Source organism: Phoxinus phoxinus (genome assembly GCF_949152265.1).
Source record: "Phoxinus phoxinus genome assembly, chromosome: 5".
Lineage (NCBI taxonomy): Eukaryota > Metazoa > Chordata > Actinopteri > Cypriniformes > Leuciscidae > Phoxinus > Phoxinus phoxinus.
The window spans coordinates 42,928,094-42,948,093 of record NC_136880.1 but is presented as its reverse complement, the minus strand read 5'-3'; the positions used below and the strand labels follow the sequence as shown (position 1 = coordinate 42,948,093).

Below are 20,000 nucleotides of genomic sequence, written 5' to 3'. Positions count from 1 at the left end.
TATGCATGCATGTGTGTATCTGTGTATGCATGTGTGTATCTGTGCATGCATGTGTGTATCTGTGTATGCAAGCCTGTGTGTATCTGTGTATGCAAGCCTGTGTGTATCTGTGTATGCAAGCCTGTGTGTATCTGTGTATGCATGCGTGTGTGCATCTGTGTATGCATGCGTGTGTGCATCTGTGTATGCATGCGTGTGTGCATCTGTGTATGCATGCGTGTATCTGTGTATGCATGTGTGTATCTGTGTATGCATGCATGTGTGTATCTGTGTATGCATGTGTGTATCTTTGTATGCATGCATGTGTGTATCTGTGTATGCATGTGTGTATCTGTGTATGCATGCATGTGTATCAGTGTATGCATGCATGTGTATCAGTGTATGCATGCATGTGTGTATCAGTGTATGCATGCATGTGTGTATCAGTGTATGCATGCATGTGTGTATCTGTGTATGCATGTGTGTATCAGTGTATGCATGCATGTGTATCAGTGTATGCATGCATGCTTGCACGTATGCATGTGTGTATCTGTGTATGCATGTGTGTATCAGTGTATGCATGCATGTGTATCAGTGTATGCATGCATGCTTGCACGTATGCATGTGTGTATCTTTGTATGCATGCATGTGTGTATCTGTGTATGCATGTGTGTATCTGTGCATGCATGTGTGTATCTGTGTATGCATGCATGTGTGTATCTGTGTATGCATGCATGTATGTGTGTATCAGTGTATGCATGCATGTATGTGTGTATCAGTGTATGCATGCATGTGTGTATCAGTGTATGCATGCATGTGTGTATCAGTGTATGCATGCATGTGTGTATCAGTGTATGCATGCATGCGTGTATCAGTGTATGCATGCATGCTTGTATCAGTGTATGCATGCATGCATGCATGCATGTGTGTATCAGTGTATGCATGCATGTGTGTATCTTTGTATGCATGCATGTGTGTATCAGTGTATGCATGCATGTGTGTATCAGTGTATGCATGCATGTGTGTATCAGTGTTTGCATGAATGTGTGTATCAGTGTATGCATGAATGTGTGTATCAGTGTATGCATGCATGTGTGTATCAGTGTTTGCATGAATGTGTGTATAACTGTATGCCTGTATATAAATAAGTAACATTTTGATTGACAATCACAGTTGTATACTTGTCTTGTGCATTTGATCAACTTTGCCTCAGTGGTGGTTTGAGTGATTTGTCTTCTTTGCAGAGTAAGATGGATGACCGTCTGGGTGAAGCGCTTCATGTGTTGAGGAACCATGCTGTAGGCTCAGACATGCACAGTTTACTGAGCGCAGCCGTCTCTGGGCTTCCGGCTGGTGCCGCGGCCCTGGGCTCCCTCAGTCAGGCCTTCGGGCTTGTCAGCCGTCTGCCGGGCCTGGTGAGAGTTCACCTATAACCCTGGCTCTGTTTCAAACCTTAGCGAGATGCGTGCCATTTAATTTTGTCCCAAATTCTGTTTCATTAAGATACCATTTTAATTAATTTTACAAAAAAAAAAATCTGTGTGAATCTGACGATAATTTTCTAAAATTAAATATTGAAATGCTGACTCAGATGAAGTTCATGTCCTGATATAGTGATATGGCAGATGCTCACTATTGAGTGTTGTCTATCAGTGTGTATATGAACCCATCTCTTGCTCTTTTCTCTAGATGCAAAGTCTCAGTGATGACGCGGCAGGTTTACCACTGCAAGGACACCATCAGGGTCCGCCCACTTCTCAGTCCGACGTCTTTACCAGTCAGTGCTATTCTTTGAATCAAAATGCTCAGTTTGTTACATTGGATTGATTTATATTCATAAATGATGTGCTTTGTGCATTTTAATCTAATTTTTTTTGTAGCATTCATGCTTTTCAGACGCAACTTATAAAGCTATCAAAAATTGTGTTTGCAATGCAAAGTTCATGGGTTCGATCCCCAGGGAATGCATGAACCGATAAAAATAAAATGTAAACCTGGCATTTAATGCACTTTGAATAAAAGTGGCTGCCAAATGCATAAATGTAAATTAGTGATTCATTGAAATTTCAGCAACCAGAAATATCTAAAAAGGCCAAAATGGTTTCACATTTACTCCAGAAAAGCCATTAAATTACCATAGACCAGTTAGTCTACTTGAGAAGTAGAGGAGCGTTAAAAAAATACATGCACTGTTACTTAATCATTATATTTTTACTTAAAGGGACAGTTCGGAGTAATTTCAACCTAGGGTCCTTCGCACCATGACCTCGAGCCAAACACCCCCCCAGAAGCTTTTTCCCCGTGGGTCGAACATTATTAAAGTTAGAGATTATTTATAGAGATATTACCCGAATAGCTTAGTGCAGGCGCTAATGGATCCAAGGTTGTAAATGGTAAATTACCGCACTAATAATGCCCGGGATAGCACCAAACTTCTACAGTAGTACAAATATGTTCTGTACTCATAAAACGAGGCATTGGAAAGTTTGTAAGTACATCAGGAGTTTATTTAAATAACACTTGCCTGATGGCTGATGCTAACCCGGACGTCGAGGTCACTTCCGTGATTTTTTTTTAAAAGCCCGTTATTAAGTTGATAAAGTTTTGGGGTATATCCAAAAAATATAGTTTTTTCTGAAGTGTTGACAACTTTTAACTAATAATTGTTGCAAACTGGTGCTACAAAATACTTAATACTAACAAAATACTAGTGCATTCCTGGAACTGTGCGTCGCTACACTACATCCTTATGCATCGCTTTCTGCCAGGAGTTTACGGGCTTTTCCCAAATCACGGAAGTGACTTTGAAAGTGGTCTCGGGAAGCTCAAACGGAGCAATTAATGTTTTGAAAGCAACACAATAACTCTAATGTTTGTCTTATTTAGACTCTAATCACAGTGAGTCTAAATTTACCATCCAAATTTTAACTCATCACCTTTACAGGATGTTTTCACTGTGTTGCTGTCACACAGTGTGATGTTCTGTTGCTAATCCCTTCGTGTGTGTGTGTGTGTGTGTGTGTCAGGTCTTTCTCTGCCTCGCTCCTCTCACTCCTCCAACTCGGATATAAAGCGGGAAGATCGGGAAGATGATGAGAACCTGTCTATTGGAGACCGATCAGACGACGAGAAGAAAGACGGGAAAAGCTGCACAAGATCGAGGTACCCGCCGCCTCCATTTAAATACAAGGGAATATAAATACACACTACCTGTCAAATATTTGGAATAATTAGGATTTTTACATGAGTCTCTTCTGCTCACCAAGGCTGCATTTATTTGATCGAAAATACTGTAAAATTTTGAAATATTATTATAATGTAAATCAGTATGACATTAATCTCGAGTTAACTATGACATTAATGTGATTAATCGCGAGTTAACTATGGCATTAATGCGATTAATCGCGAGTTAACTATGACATTAATGCGATTAATCGCGAGTTAACTATGACATTAATGCGATTAATCACGAGTTAGCTATGGCATTAATCACGAGTTAACTATGGCATTAATGCGATTAATCGCGAGTTAACTATGGCATTAATGCGATTAATCGCGAGTTAACTATGACATTAATGTGATTAATCGCGAGTTAACTATGGCATTAATGTGATTAATCGCGAGTTAGCTATGGCATTAAGGTGATTAATCGCGAGTTAACTATGGCATTAATGTGATTAATCGCGAGTTAACTATGGCATTAATGTGATTAATCGCGAGTTAACTATGACATTAATGTGATTAATCGAGAGTTAACTATGGCATTAATGCGATTAATCGCGAGTTAACTATGACATTAATGTGATTAATCGCGAGTTAACTATGGCATTAATGTGATTAATCGCGAGTTAGCTATGGCATTAATGCGATTAATCGCGAGTTAACTATGACATTAATGTGATTAATCGCGAGTTAGCTATGCCATTAATGAGATTAATCGCGAGTTAACTATGGCATTAATGCGATTAATCGTGAGTTAGCTATGCCATTAATGTGATTAATTGCGAGCTAACTATGACATTAATGCGATTAATCGTGAGCTAACTATGACATTAATGTGATTAATTGCGAGCTAACTATGACATTAATGCGATTAATCGCGAGTTAGCAATGCCATTAATGAGATTAATTGCGAGCTAACTATGACATTAATGTGATTAATCGTGAGCTAACTATGACATTAATGCGATTAATCGCGAGTTAGCAATGCCATTAATGAGATTAATTGTGAGCTAACTATGACATTAATGCGATTAATCGTGAGCTAACTATGACATTAATGTGATTAATCGTGAGTTAACTATGACATTAATGCGATTTAATCGCGATTAAATATTTTAATAGTTTGACAGCACTAATTAATATATATATATATATCAATTGAATGCGTCCTTGCGGAATTAAAGCATTAATTTATTTTCTTTAGTACCCCAAACTTTTGAATAGTAGTTGATCACGATTTCCCCAAAAATATTACACAGTTTTAAACATTAATAATAATCATAAATGTTTCCTGACCATCAAATCATCACATTATACTGATTTCTGAAGGATCATGTGACACTGAAGACTGGAGTAATGATGCTGAAAATTACAGGAATAAATTACACTTTTCAATATATTCACATAGAAAACGGCAGATTTACATTAGAATAATATTTCACAATTTTACAGTATTTTTTTTTATCAAATAAAAGCAGCCCTGGTGAGCAGAAGAGACTCATGTAAAAAATCATAATTATTCGAAACTTTTGACCGGCAGTTAAACAACTCAATTGACTTGCCACTCCCACTTCCAGCAGCTTCTGATTGGTCCTTTTTTAAAACACTGACGCGAGGTAACGCTGAGAAAACACGCCTCGCTGCCTTGATTGTTTTACCTGTGACCCCTTCTCACCCCTTTGTTCCTCTGACCCATGAAGTCAAGAAGACGAGGATGACGAGGACTTGCCGGTGGAGGTGAAGGCGGAGCGGGAGAAAGAGCGGCGCGTGGCCAATAACGCCCGTGAGCGTTTGCGCGTGCGCGACATCAACGAGGCCTTCAAAGAGCTGGGCCGCATGTGCCAGCTGCACCTGAGCAATGAGAAACCTCAGACCAAACTGCTCATCCTGCACCAGGCCGTAAACGTTATTCTCAACCTGGAGCAGCAAGTGCGAGGTCAGTGTGTGCGACTGACCTCTGACCTCCGATCAGTGAGAACCAGCAGAACCGCGGAGATCTTGTCTGTGGTCCGAACGCCTGGTTGGGTCGCGGCGGATTTGTTGCATGAGGGATTTAAATGCATGATGTTTTGGGTGCACACAGGCAAGACACTACAGGCTGAACGCGCTATGCGTGCACTGGGCCATTTCAGGCTGTTTCATAACAAAATGCATTATTTTACTTTATCTATTTGCATCTGTAGATTTCAATTACAATCCATATCTTTATGGGCGGCGAGTTTGAGTCAGAAATCTCCTTACACACTAAACATTTTATAGTGTTTTTTTTTTTTTAATCTGTTTTTTCTTTTTTTATTGCCCTGCAAAAGTGTTTTTCGTGCATTTGTCGATTTTGGGCTATTTGTCTTTTCATAACAAAATACATTATTTTAGTGCTCTATCTATTTGCGACTGTAGATTTCAATTACAATCCATATATTTATGTAAGGAGTCAGAAATCTCCTTACTCACACTAAACATTTGATCGTTTTTTTCCCCCTAAAATCCTTTTTTTTCCCTGCAAAAGCATTTTTCGTGCATTGGTCGATTTTGGCTTTTCATAACGTGTGTTTTCAGACTCGTGGAAACAAACCATGCAAAATACATTATTTATTATTTATGGGCTATTTGGCTTTTCATTACGTATAACTTTTTCATAACAAAATACATTCTTTTATTGCACTTTATCTATTTGCGACTGTAGATTTCAATTGCAATCCATATTTTTTAGTTAGAAATCTCCTTAGACATAACTTAATTTATTTTGTAATTTATAACGTAATTTGATTTATTCAGTGATTTAAAATCAAAAATAAAATATGAAATGATTTTGAACCTGGCTTTATCTAATGTTTGGATTTCTGTTCTGGAAATGTATGCAAAATCAGTGCATATTTAATTAGATTATGAAATCAATTGTATTTTTTCCCAAATTCCGTTTTATGTTTTTCTTTTTCAAATTCCATTTTTTCCATCTTCATTTTTGGTTAAATTAAATGTTAGTGCCCAAAAAACTTGTCTAATTGATTAAAATCATGAATCTTATTCAATTTAACAACAATTTATTAAAAGTCTAACAACAATTACATGTTTAGGGCCCTAGAAATATGTTTAGAAATGTATTTTCTCCAATTCCGTTAAGTTTTCTGGACTTCATTTTAATGGTTTAACTCATCTATAATAATCAAAAAGCATGTCTAATTAATTTAATTCATAAAAAAAAACAATTTAAGATTTTTTTTTTCATAAATTCAGTTGTGCCTTTAAATTTTTCTGGCAATCAAATGAAGGCATAAAACATTAATTTAAATCTTTTTAATCATATGAAATTAAAAGTTTTTTTTTTAAGAATTAAAACATGGAAGAAAAATGTATTTAATAATATTTTCTTGTTATTATGATGTTAGTATTATTATTACATTGAGACGTAGCTAAATTCAACTGTACAACACTAATATATTTCTGTCACAATTTCTTCAAGTTAAACCGAACTTTTATTTTGACGGGTTGCCGTGAAGAACTTTGAGTTTCTGTGTTTGATATGACGATATCATAGGGCCCGATTAGACAATGCATCATTTGCATATTTAAATGCATTCTAAAATATATTTAATTTTTTTTGTAATTAATGCAATCAAAGTTTTTTTTTTTTTTTTTTACTGTGGTGTCTTGCCTGAAAAATACTCCCTAGAAACAGCCAACCAAGTTGCATTAAACCCCAGAACATTTTCTTTTAATAATGATCATGCATCAGATTAATCTTGGTCGCGAGTCCTCCCGCGGCCCACACAGGCGTGTTTAGGGTGATTGTGGGACTGTCTGCACTTTCTGCATGTGATTCTGTCATCTGTCATTTCATCCCTTCCCACTTTCTGTCTGCTTGCAAGATTCATGCAACTAACAAACTAAGATTGAAGCTAGTAGTTAGTTAAGCCCGAAATGTGCATTTCGTCTTTTACTCAACCTTAAGCAAAGGACTGTCAAGCTAAAAAAAAAAAAAAAAAAGCATAGTGAAAGTAACCCTTATATCTTGTTCACTATATTTCTAGTCTTCTGAAGTCCAATGATAGTGTTTGTATGAGGAACAGACGTGGATTCAAGTCTGAGTTCATCTTGTGTCGTTCCGGTGCATCAGTGCATTCACATTTACTACAAAAAACACACAAAAAAACATTTGTGATGTCAAACTTGGCCGTAGTTTAGTATTAGTACTTATGGACTGTCACAGGTTTATATAGGTTTATCATTTTATGTCAAATTTATAATAAAATGTTATATATATTAATTTTTATTTCTTATATGCATATAATATATAAACATTTTATATTATGTTAAACACAACATAATTTATGTACTGTCACAGGTTTTAATAGGTTTATAAATTATATATATAAATGTAATATTCTAAATATAATTTAATGATTTTTAATAATACAAATCTAAAAGTTCTAATTATTTTGTAATAAAACGTTGATTATATATATTTTTTCTTATATGCATATTTTATGTCAAATTTATAATAAGTTATATATATTCATTTTTATTTCTTATATGCATATAATATATTACATTTTTATATTATTTTAAACAAATGTAATATTTAAAAAAAATTATTCAATTTATAATAAAATATTATATATATATAATTTTAATTGCATATAATTGAATCATTTTAAATAATTTAAAAATATATATTAGTTAAGTAATTTTATGCCTATTTGTCATTTTATTATTTTTTTAAAATATATTAAATTTATTTTATCTCAGTTTTTGTCCAGATCTCGTTATTTTAGTGCTTCAACTTATTTCAGTTAGTTGCTAATGCAACATTTCATTTTCTTAGTTTGCTGTTCATCTTTTCTTATTTTATTTCAATTAACAAAAAAAATGTTTTAATAGTTAAACTCTGGTGCAAACATGTATTGACATGACAAGTATAAATAAGCAAATGTCAGTGAATATCCATGTTAAAATGATCACATGACCTCAGAAGACATGAAATACGGTGCACTTGTCTGGACTATTATTATATGACTCTTATAGTGCTGCTTTTGTAATTTTTTTGATGTTTTACATAATCTGTGCGCATCATACACATGACAAGAGGCGTCAGTAACCTGATAAATCTCTCGTTTTGTTTTCCAGAAAAGAAACACGCGAGACATGAGGGTTGAGTAAATGATGGGGTTTTGATTATTCCTTTAATAATGCATAATGCATGCAACCAATCTGTCTTCACACATCTTATAGTTTCCCTTTTTTTAACTGTTGCATGCTCGTTTCCCTCTGATCTGCTATGAAAGGCTTCCTCCGCAGGCATTAACCTCGCAGATTAGAAGATTCGAAGTTCATTTGTGTTTCCCTTCTCGTCGCTTTCGGATTGTAACGATCTGATTAATGCTTGCATGTCATGTTTAACCCTCCGTTTGCCAGGTTGTTTTTCTTTTTTACCCATCTCTCCATCTGTTCTTCAGCCCTTTTTTCTTTGCAGGTTTTTTTAAGTCTCATGCTGCATAAATGCATCTCATCAGCGGGATGCGTTTACGATGAGACAGTCGCATTCACCTCATCTTGTCTTCTGTCTGGCTCTCTCAGTGGCAGTGTGTGTTTCTGTTCGGTTCTGGGCAGACGGTGCATCTCTCTCATCTTGCTGTCCTCTCGTCTGTCACTTGCGCTCTTTCGCTCCGTGGCAGTTCCCACAGGCCTCCTGAAACCCACTGACACTGGCTACGTTCACATGCACACAAATAATCCCGTAGTAATCGCGTTGACGGCTCAAAAAGCCTTCACGTAAACGGCATAATCGATCCGAATTAAATTTCGATCGGATTGAAAGATGTCGGTTTATTCCTTTTCTAATCCGATCGAGAGAACATGTAAACACCTGATCGGATTGAAAACCGAAGGACTGTGTAATGACGTAGAAATAGCGTAATGACGTAGAAATAGCGTAATGACAGAAATAGCGTAATGATGTAAAAATAGCGTATTGACGTAGAAATGGCGTAATGATGTAAAAATAGCGTAATGACGTAGAAATAGCGTAATGACGTAGAAATAGCGTAATGACGTAGAAATAGCGTAATGACGTAGAAATAGCGTAATGACGTAGAAATAGCGTAATGACGTAGAAATGGCGTAATGACGTAGAAATGGCGTAATGACGTAGAAATGGCGTAATGACGTAGAAATGGCGTAATGATGTAGAAATAGCGTAATGACAGAAATGGCGTAATGATGTAAAAATAGCGTAATGACGTAGAAATAGTGTAATGACGTAAAAATAGCGTAATGACGTAGAAATAGCGTAATGATGTAAAAATAGCGTAATGGCGTAAAAATAGCGGAATGACGTAGAAATAGCGTAATGATGTAAAAATAGCATAATGATGTAGAAATAGCGTAATGACAGAAATAGCGTAATGATGTAAAAATAGCGCAATGTCGTAGAAATAGCGCAATGTCGTAGAAATAGCGTAATGACGTAGAAATAGTGTAATGATGTAGACATAGCGTAATGACCTAAAAATAGCGTAATGTATGACGTAGAAATAGCATAATGACGTAGAAATAGCGTAATGATGTAGAAATAGCGTAATGATGTAGACATAGCGTAATGATGTAAAAATAGCGTAATGATGTAGACATAGCGTAATGACCTAAAAATAGCGTAATGTATGACGTAGAAATAGCATAATGACGTAGAAATAGCGTAATGATGTAAACATAGCGTAATGATGTAAAAATAGCGTAATGATGTAGAAATAGCGTAGTCACGTAGAAATGGTGCAATGACGTAGAAATATCGTAATGATGTAAAAATAGCATAATGATGTAGAAATAGCATAATGATGTAGAAATAGCGTAATGACGTAGAAATAGCGTAATGACGTAGAAATAGCGTAATGATGTAGACATAGCGTAATGATGTAAAAATAGCGTAATGATGTAAAAATAGCGTAATGATGTAAAAATAGCGTAATGACGTAAAAATAGCGGAATGACGTAGAAATAGCGTAATGTAAAAATAGCGGAATGACAGAAATAGCGTAATGACAGAAATAGCGTAATGACGTAGAAATAGTGTAATGATGTAGAAATGGCGTAATGATGTAGACATAGCGTAATGATGTAAAAATAGCGTAATGATGTAGAAATAGCGTAATGATGTAGACATAGCGTAATGACCTAAAAATAGCGTAATGTATGACGTAGAAATAGCATAATGACGTAGAAATAGCGTAATGATGTAGACATAGCGTAATGATGTAAAAATAGCGTAATGATGTAAAAATAGCGTAATGATGTAGAAATGGCGCAATGACGTAGAAATGGCGTAATCACGTAGAAATGGCGCAATGATGTAAAAATAGTGTAATGATGTATGACGTAGAAATAGCGTAATGCTGTAGAAATAGTGTAATGGCTTAGTAATAGACGTTTTTTTACTTGGCAATAAATATAAGCAACACGGCACAATGGTTCATATGCGCATTATTTCTTATGCTGCGCAAACAGCGGCAAACTGTATATGCGTGCAGTGTGCGGATGTCAAAAAATATATTCCGATTTGAAGCTTGTGACTTATAAACGCGGACATCAACCCGATCACGTTTAGCGTTCATGTTGTTATTATTATTATAACCTTTATTTTACCAGGAAAGAAAGCACGTTGAGATGGATTTAACAAATAACCGTCATCCATACATGTGTAGAAAACACACAGGCAAAGTTAATAATAAATTCAAAATCACTTTAAAAATGTCCAATGAAACCGGAGTTTAAACTTATTTTGTAAGATTATAAATTTAAATGCCTTTTTTCCCAGTTCAAAAAATGTAAACGCTATATTCAGATTCATCAGTCCGACTGAAGCTGTGCATGTGAACGCAGTCGCTGGTCCGCCCGCCGCTGTCGTGTTTCGAGATCGCGCGCCGATATTCCCGATGACCGCGAGATGCTCAGGATCAGACCCGCTCTCCTCTCCTCTCCTCCGCTGGGTCCTCTCGTCATCCCTCGCTTAACCGGCTCCTCCGGTGTGTGTCAGCGCTGGCCTGAAGTAGAGCAGAATGCTGGTTTTGTTAAATGTTTACAGGATTTGTTTTGCGTTATGATACTAGGATTCTGAAGGGCATTTCAGTTAACTGTGGAAAATAATATATTTTTAAATTATTTATTATTACTATATAATAATAATAATTACATTTAATGTGCAGTATTATAATAATGTTGATATTTATAATATTATAATTGTATATAATAATTTATATATATATATATATATATATATATATATATATATATATATATAAATATATATCTAAATTAACATTTAATATTCTAAATATAATTTACAGATGTTAAATAAAAAAAAATTCATTATATTATGATAAAATTATCGGTATATATTTTTTATATGCATGTAATATATAAAATATGTATATTATTTTAAATATAATATAATAAATTATTAACAAATTCTAATTATTTTATAACAAAATTGTATATATAGGTTTTATTTCTTATATGCAAATAATATTATATAAATTATCATTTTAATTAATAAAAAAATATAATGTGCAGTATTATATTATATTAATGTTGATATTTATAATTTTAAAATTATATATATATATATATAAATTAACATTTAATATTCTAAATATAATTTACAGATGTTAAATAATAAAAAGAATTAATATAAAAATTCTAATTATATTATGATAAAATTACATATATATTTGTTTTATATGCATGTAATATATACAATTTGTATATTATTTTAAATATAATAAATTATTAACATTCTAATTATTTTATAACAAAATTGTATATGTATGTTTTATTTCTTAAATGCAAATAATATATAAATGATAATTTTAATTAATTAAAAATATATAATGTGCAGTATTCTATTATAATATTAATGTTGATATTTATAATATTATATTTGTATATAATCATGTATATATATATATAACTTAATATTCTAAATATAATTTAATGATGTTAAATAATAAATAATAAAAAATTTAAATATAATTTTTTAAATTATATTATAAGAAGATTATATATATATATATATAAGTAATACTATATAAAATGTCAATATTATTCTAGATATAAAGTATAATTTAATAATATTAAATAAATTATTACATTTTTATTAGATTTTTTATTATGTGTGTTTAGAAACCATGCAGAGCAAATCCACTATAACAAACAGTTTCCAAAGTTTCTTTAGCAGTTGCAAAGAGTCAAAGTAACGAACACAAGACAGTTCATATATATATGTGTGTGTAGCGAGAAGCTAAATGAGTTAGCGAGCTGTCTAACGAGCGCCTGGTTGCCCCCGGCAGCAGCGTGTCGGAGGAGTGTCTGACGGCGGAGGAGAAGGAGCAGCGCGAGCGCGAGCGACGCATGGCCAATAACGCTCGCGAGCGCGTGCGCGTGCGGGACATTAACGAGGCCTTCAGGGAGCTGGGCCGCATGTGTCAGACGCACCTGAAGAGCGACAAGGCTCAGACTAAACTCATCATCCTCCAGCAGGCCGTGCAGGTGATCCTGGGCCTGGAGAGGCAGGTGCGAGGTAGGACACACACCTGGACTCAAGCCGCCGGTGCTGACGTCTTAGAGATGTGACGCTTTGAGCGCAATCGTAAACCGTAAAGCTTTCGGCAACACTTGATCCATTAATACTGACAGCTATCTTATATTCTAACTAATCAGAATATGGTGCAAAAAGTTCAGCTATTCAACTTAAAAAGTGAAACTAATATATTATATAGACTCATTACATGCAAAGTGAGATATTTCAAGCCTTTATTTGTTATAAATTTGATGATTATAGCTTCAAAAATTTGTAAAATTCAAAATTAGAATATTGTGAAAAGGTTTTCATAAGCTGTAAGCCATAATCATCAAAATTATAACTAATAAAGGCTTGAAATATCTCACTTTGCATGTAATGAGTCTATATAATATATTAGTTTCACCTTTTAAGTTGAATTACTGAAATAAATGAACTTTTGCACCATATTCTCATTTTTACCAGTTTCACCTGTATATCTTATTCATAAAAAAGGGTCGTATTGTTAGTGTAACGGCTTCTATTGTTGTCGTTTGTAAGTCGCTTTGGATAAAAGCGTCTGCTAAATGAATGCATGATTATGTAAACTCCTCTGATTGGCCGTTGTGTTCACGCGCTCATCAGATATGTGAATGTAATGTGCTGTAGTGTCATGATGCATGCAAAAAATAAACATAAGCAATGAAATAATAAAATCAAATGTGACCCTGGATCACAAAATATCTGTGGCAATATCAACTATACACTGGATGGGTCAAAATTATAAATTTTTCTTTTATGCCAAAAATCATGAGGATATTAAGATCATGTTCCATGAAGATATTTAGTAAATGTCCTACCGTAAATATATAAAACATGTATTTTTGTGAGTGAATGCAGCACAATCGTGAACATAAATGCACAACTTTAAAGGAGATTTTCTCAATGTTTACATTTTTTTTGCTCCTCAGATTCCAGATTTACAATAGTTGTCTCGACCAAATATTGTCCTAGCCTAACAAACCACACATCAATGGAAAGATTATTTATTCAGCTTTCAGATGATCAGCCAATCAGAGGAGTTTACGATTGCGCTCAAAGCGTCACATTTTTGTACCGACTTGGTGCCGAAGTCAGTGCTTTGACAACACTGCGTCCTGCCAAGAATCACGAGAGACACACCACTGCTACTGAGAGCTCTCTCCTCGCTTACACTAACCTGTGTGTGTGTGTGTGTGTGTGTGTGTGCGCGTGTGTGTGTGTGTGTGCGCGTGTGTGTGTGTGTGTGTGTGTGCTGAGCTTTAACTTCTGCCTTGTGATGTACACAAGTAGGATGACGACATTTGCACACCGTTTTCTTTCAAAGATAAGCTGGACTGATTGATTATGATTGGAACGACAACAGATGTTGGAGTGAATCTCACAAAAACAAGTCATATTTCACCCAAAAAGAAAATATTTGTTTGTTATAAAAAAAAATTTGATTGCATGTGACATTTACAATTTTATATAGATTATGATAAATTCACCAAAAAATTAAGATTTGTTGTGGAAAATTATGCCTTCTTTGGACCATTACAATTTGTTTCATTGTGAAATTTGATGACAATTTTATATATATATGGATAACTCTCATATGCATGTATTATGTACATTTTTATATTATTTTAAATATAGTTTTAAATAAAATAATGTAATGTAAAAATTATAGGGCTGTCAAAAGATTAATCACCCAAAATAAAAGTTTGTGTTTGCATAATATACGTGTGCGTACTGTGTATAATTATTTATATATATAAAAACACACACAATCATGTATATATTTAAGAAAAATGTGTTATATTTATGTATAACATATTTATATATAATATAAATTATATAAATGTATATACAGTATATAAATGCTAATATTTCTTAAATATATACATGAATGTGTGTGTTTTTATACATAATAATTATACACAGTACACACGCATATATTATGCAAACACAAACTTTTATTTTGGATGCGATTAATCTTTTGACAGCCCTAAAAAATTATAATTGTATTATAATAAAATTAAATATATATTTCTTATATGCATATAATTTTATAAATTATAATTTAATCATTTTAAATCATTATTATTATATATTATTAAAATTAATTGTATTATAAAATTATATATACATATATATTATAATTTAAATTATATATGTTTTATATTAATATATGCATTTATATTTTAAATTATATAACTATATTTTCTTGATAAATTTGGTACTTTATATTTTTAATGTATGTTTTAGTAAATTATTATTATTTTTATTTTTTTGTAACATTATTCTTAAGTGTAATTGTCATTAGATTCTCTTCACTGTATATTGTGGTCAAATAAATTAATGTAATGAATAAATACTTTTAAAAAATCTGTCCTGTGTAGGCCTATAAATACTTTTTTTAAAAGTCTAAATATTGTACAAAAATACAAAAAAATTAAATTATATATATATATAGCATAAATACAGTATAAAAATGTCACATTGCGGTAATAAAAATAAATAATGAACCAGACGTGTTTTCCCCTAGCATCATGTCGTACTTGTGTAAGTCACATGTGCTTCTGCTCTTCCACCAGTGGAGCAGTGACTCTGTAAGCTGGTTCTGCTGTCGGACTGTGAGCCGCTGCACAGCGATCTCTCTCTCTAATGTCGGACTGTGAGCCGCTGCACAGCGATCTCTCTCTCTAATGTGTGCTGTGAATCCCTGTGTCCTCCAGAGCGTAATCTCAACCCGAAGGCGGCGTGTCTGAAGAGGAGAGAGGAGGAGAAGGTCACAGGAGATCCTCAGATGCTGTCTGGTCTGGGTGGAGACGGACACGGACACATGTAACATTCAGGTGTGTGTGTGTGTGTGTGTGTGTGTGTGTGTGTCTGTACGTTCACACCGCCGTCGGCGAGAGCGGCAAAATTCGCTCTCGCCGCCCTGCCATCGCCGCCGTGAGATTCGGGGACTCTCTGGCGCTCTGACGTAGATTTTAGAATGCGTGATTTTTTTACAAACTTTTTTTAAAGGAGGCGCAAAGCAAATAAGAACTGAACATAAATATCCTATTTTGTGCAGACTGGCCACACGTAGGGTATAAGTTAACCTATTAAAATATTTTAAATGTGAAAGTAACAAAACACCAACAATTTCAGACACGTCGTTCCATTCGTCGTTCTTTTTATTAATGTCCCTGTATGTAAACAGGGACACGTCGTACAATAACGGGAAACACCCGCAACAGAAATAATGAACTTTTCCTCCATTTTGCTCAGGAACTAATGTGATCGGAACCAAAGTTTGGAGGATTGTGTTCTCTGGTATCCTCTCAGGCGGAGGACTTTTACATTCTGATTGGTTGCCGCCGAACTGCGTCATAAATACTTTTTTTTTTTTTAAGTCTAAATATTGGAAAAAAATACTACAAAATAAAATTATATATATATATATAGGCTATATATCAAAATCAAATTGATCCTCAGATGCTGTCTGGTCTGGGTGGAGACGGACACGGACACATGTAACATTCATGTGTGTGTGTGTGTGTCCAACAGAGCAGTAACCGAGCCCGACAGGCATAAAGATATTTCTGCCCGACCCGAAACCGGCAGTTAAAATCCCATTTTCTTTCTCATACTAATGACACATGTACGTTTGTTTGTGTGGAAGGCCGCTTTTATTAAGCAACTGTAGGAAGGCATTCGGAAATGTCAACCGAGGAGCGCATCGGCAAATATATATATGCATGTGTGTGTATTTATATATACAAAATAATTATACACAATACACACACATATATTATGTAAACACAAACTTTTATTTTGGATTCGATTAATCGCGATTAATCGTTTACAGCCCTGTCAATAACCTTAAAAAAATGATTTTCTCCATGTTTTTTGGAATAAACTGTTATATAAATCAGGCTATGAATAATATATTCACAAATCCCTCAGTAAATGTCTTCATAATATAACTAGGCACAAGACTGGAAGGTTTGGTGTGTATCGGTCCGACTGAAGTGGAGATTTCAGACTTGGAGAATGAGAGAGAAGTCATTTTGAGAAATCGGACTTTAAAGATTTATCATCAGCCAATGAGATTGCGCATTCAGCACTTTAACTGTCACGATTGGCTGCTGATAAAAAGGAAATGACCATATTTGGACCCGACAGCATTGTACAGGAGAGAGCGGTGTGTGTGATGACGGCGCAGAGATGTTGATTTATAACGCCAACTTTTGTTGAATTTATGAGAAATCTACAGACGCAAACAGACACAGTTAGTAAAATAAAGACATAAATGTGGATTTCAGACTTTTTTTCACCACAACTCTGAAAGAAGACATGTTATTGAAGACAAATATCCAAAAATCTCAAAATTGACCAGTTAAAAAGAGGTTTTTGCCTGCTGTGTCTCGACTTAAAACAGAAAACAAAGAATTTGGTTTAAAAAAAATATATATATATATAATAGGGGTGTGCATTGGCACTGCCCTCACAATTCGATTCGATTACGATTCACCAGGTAACGATTCGATTCAATTCGATTCTACGATGCATTGCGATGCATCAAAATTCTACTGCACACAACAAGGCACATTTTTCATCAGTCATGAGGCAATACAAGCAGTCATATATTGAACAACAGATTTTATTATGTGTGTATTATCACTACCATTATCACTGCTGTATCTTTGACATAAATGTCATTAAACAAAATAAAATTTAATGGTACAAGGTATTGTATATGGCATTTTCAAACCTGAAAAAGAAAACATAAATCACTGCTTTCTAGGGCTGTAATCTCCCAATCGATTAGTCGATTGTTGGTCGATACGTTCTGGTTTGACCAAAATTCTGATTGGTCGATTTTTTGCCGCGTTCATTTCATTCGTTTTGCCGCGTTCATTTCATTCGTTTTGCCGCGTTCATTTCATTTGTTTTGCGCGTTCATTTCATCAGGTGGAAAGCACTAATTGCTAATGGGGGTGTTTTCAGAGCACCCCTGTTTCACAGGTAACAGTCTGTCTTCAGAACACCCCCCTTGTTTTCACTTCTTTTGGATTATCCCAACCCACTGGAGAAGAGAGACAGATTGAAGAAAGTAGGCTACTAAGGTTTGCTGAATATTATTTATTTAATTGAGAGACCGTTTAATTCATAGTCAGTCCTCTTCTATCATGTCAACAAAGACATCGGCAGCATTTTTTTTTAGAAGACGGGAACATATTATTGGAGCCCAATGCGCGCACTCGCGCAGTGCCACTGTTTGTATTAGTTTTGAGCCTATGCTTTATTTTTCAGTTATGCACTTTATTTCGTTTTTGCTCTTGATCTGGTTTGTTTAACAAATATCATTTTTTTTATTAAAATGGACGTGCCTTTTGTGTTTAAGAGTAAAAGCTTTAAGTTAATAATAGTCTATTCGTGTCTCAGCCGCGAAGCTGCGCTCTCCTGTGTTCAGCCTCGTCTTGTTAAGTTTCCCATTAACTTCGTAGAATCGAAATGTGCCCAGATGTCCGCTTTTCCAAGCTTTGGGTGCGTTTTTAATTACCCGTCTATCGCGGTCATCTCCCTCCGCCTCAGCCGTCTTGATTGTTGTTGTTGTTATGCCCACGGAAGTAATAAACTTCACAACTTTATTGTCTAACTCAAGGCCAGAAAATAAACAGTGACATAATCGATTATGGCACTTTGCCGCATCGATGCTGAATCGTGCATGCCCCGCATTGCGATGCATCGCCGAATCGATTATTGTTGACACCACTAATATATAACATTTTAGAAAAAAAATACATTTCATAGGGCCCATAAACATGTCATTTTTGTTAAGCTTTTAATAAATTGATATTCAAGTTTCATGATTTCAACTAATTAGACATGCTTTTTGATTACTAAAAAAATATTTAACCATTAAAATAAAAAAAATAAAAAAAATGTCATCCAGAAAACAGAATTTGGGAACAAATCTAATGAGTTTTATAAATTTGTAAATTACGATCACAATAAATATTATAAATGTGGATTTCTGACTTTTTTTCAGCACAACTCTGAAAGAAGACATGTTATTGAAGACAAATTTCCAAAAATCTCAAAATTGTCCGGTAAAAAAAAAAGTTTTTGCCTGCCGTGTCTCGCCTTAAAGTTCTGCATAATTAAGGGGGCGTGGCCACTTGAGTGACAGGTGGATTGCCGCTGATGTCTTTTTTTTTTACAGTGTACGCAATGAAGTTCAGAAACAGTGACGCTGCTATAGAGAATAACTCCTCTTTATGCTCAAACATGAAAGATAAAAGTTTCCACAACAAACGTCGCGATTAAAGTCTGTTTTTACTCGGGATGAATGGAGACCAGCTTTACATCTTGAATGCGTTTCTGACGCTGTTGTTGTTTTCTCTCTCCACAGATCCCGACGCAAGGAATCTCTCCGTCGACGTGGCCTTATCTTCCTGTTCTTGTTCCAGAGTCCACACACATACACACATTCTTGATTTATATATTATAAACAGATGTGTTGGAAGACTCACATACACACAGTACACTTCCCGAGCGGCTCCAGACGCAGTATGCGCTCACGAACACACACATTCATGGACCATTGGTGGAAATCACCCGTGAGAAACGGCCCGGGACCGTCCTGCTGTTGATGGAGTGGTGTCAGAATTACAGTGTGCTGTTATATAGCACACACACACACATACACACACACACACACACCGACCCATGAGCCTTTGCTATTCAACGAGAGGTCAAGCTCCGCTGTGGGAACAGATTCCTTCTTTTTGTAGTAAATGTATTCAAGTTTAAACTTTCTTTTTTTGTACCGTTTTGTGTTTAGGATGTTGGAAGGAAATGCATTTTTGATACACGTTGTTTTTTTGGGGAATGCGCGAATCACGCAAAAACCGCCACGTTTCACCCTTTTAAAACATATTTTTCTTCAGAGAAAATTGGGCATGTTTTTTAAGGATATTTCGTTTTTTTTTTTTTTTTTTTTTGCATTGACGTTTTTTCTCATTCTTATTATTATACTGTAAAAAAAAAAAAATGTTAACAAATTATACATATTGGAGTGTTTGTTTGAGAGTCTGTCCTTTATGCGGATTTACATTTAAAAAGCATTGTATTACAGTATTTACTTTTACTGTATTACAGTAGAATATGAATTAAGAATCAATCTTCTTTATTTTAAAACTTATGGACAAAAATCATAATTATCCTAAATGTA

The 20,000-nt window shown here is 34.5% G+C and overlaps 2 protein-coding genes across 4 annotated transcripts in view; both read left to right on the top strand.

The window, feature by feature from the left end:
• The window catches only part of tcf3a (transcription factor 3a), a 57,252-nt gene extending 37,312 nt beyond the window's left edge, over positions 1-19,940 (top strand). Inside the window, exons 15-21 of one of the 3 annotated variants that reach the window (XM_079612937.1) lie at positions 1,224-1,394; positions 1,669-1,756; positions 3,006-3,141; positions 4,902-5,137; positions 8,326-8,349; positions 15,508-15,627; positions 19,179-19,940. In XM_079612937.1, the coding sequence (XP_079469063.1) occupies positions 1,224-1,394; positions 1,669-1,756; positions 3,006-3,141; positions 4,902-5,137; positions 8,326-8,349; positions 15,508-15,620 (768 nt within the window). In that variant the 3' untranslated portion in view covers positions 15,621-15,627; positions 19,179-19,940. Of the gene's footprint in view, positions 1-1,223; positions 1,395-1,668; positions 1,757-3,005; positions 3,142-4,901; positions 5,138-8,325; positions 8,350-12,539; positions 12,770-15,507; positions 15,628-19,178 lie in introns of all 3 variants that reach the window. The other 2 variants (XM_079612939.1, XM_079612938.1) reach the window with 2 other exon arrangements.
• Positions 1-20,000, top strand: part of map2k2b (mitogen-activated protein kinase kinase 2b) — a 529,628-nt gene that overhangs the window by 81,887 nt on the left and 427,741 nt on the right. The gene's annotated exons all lie outside the window — the stretch shown is intronic.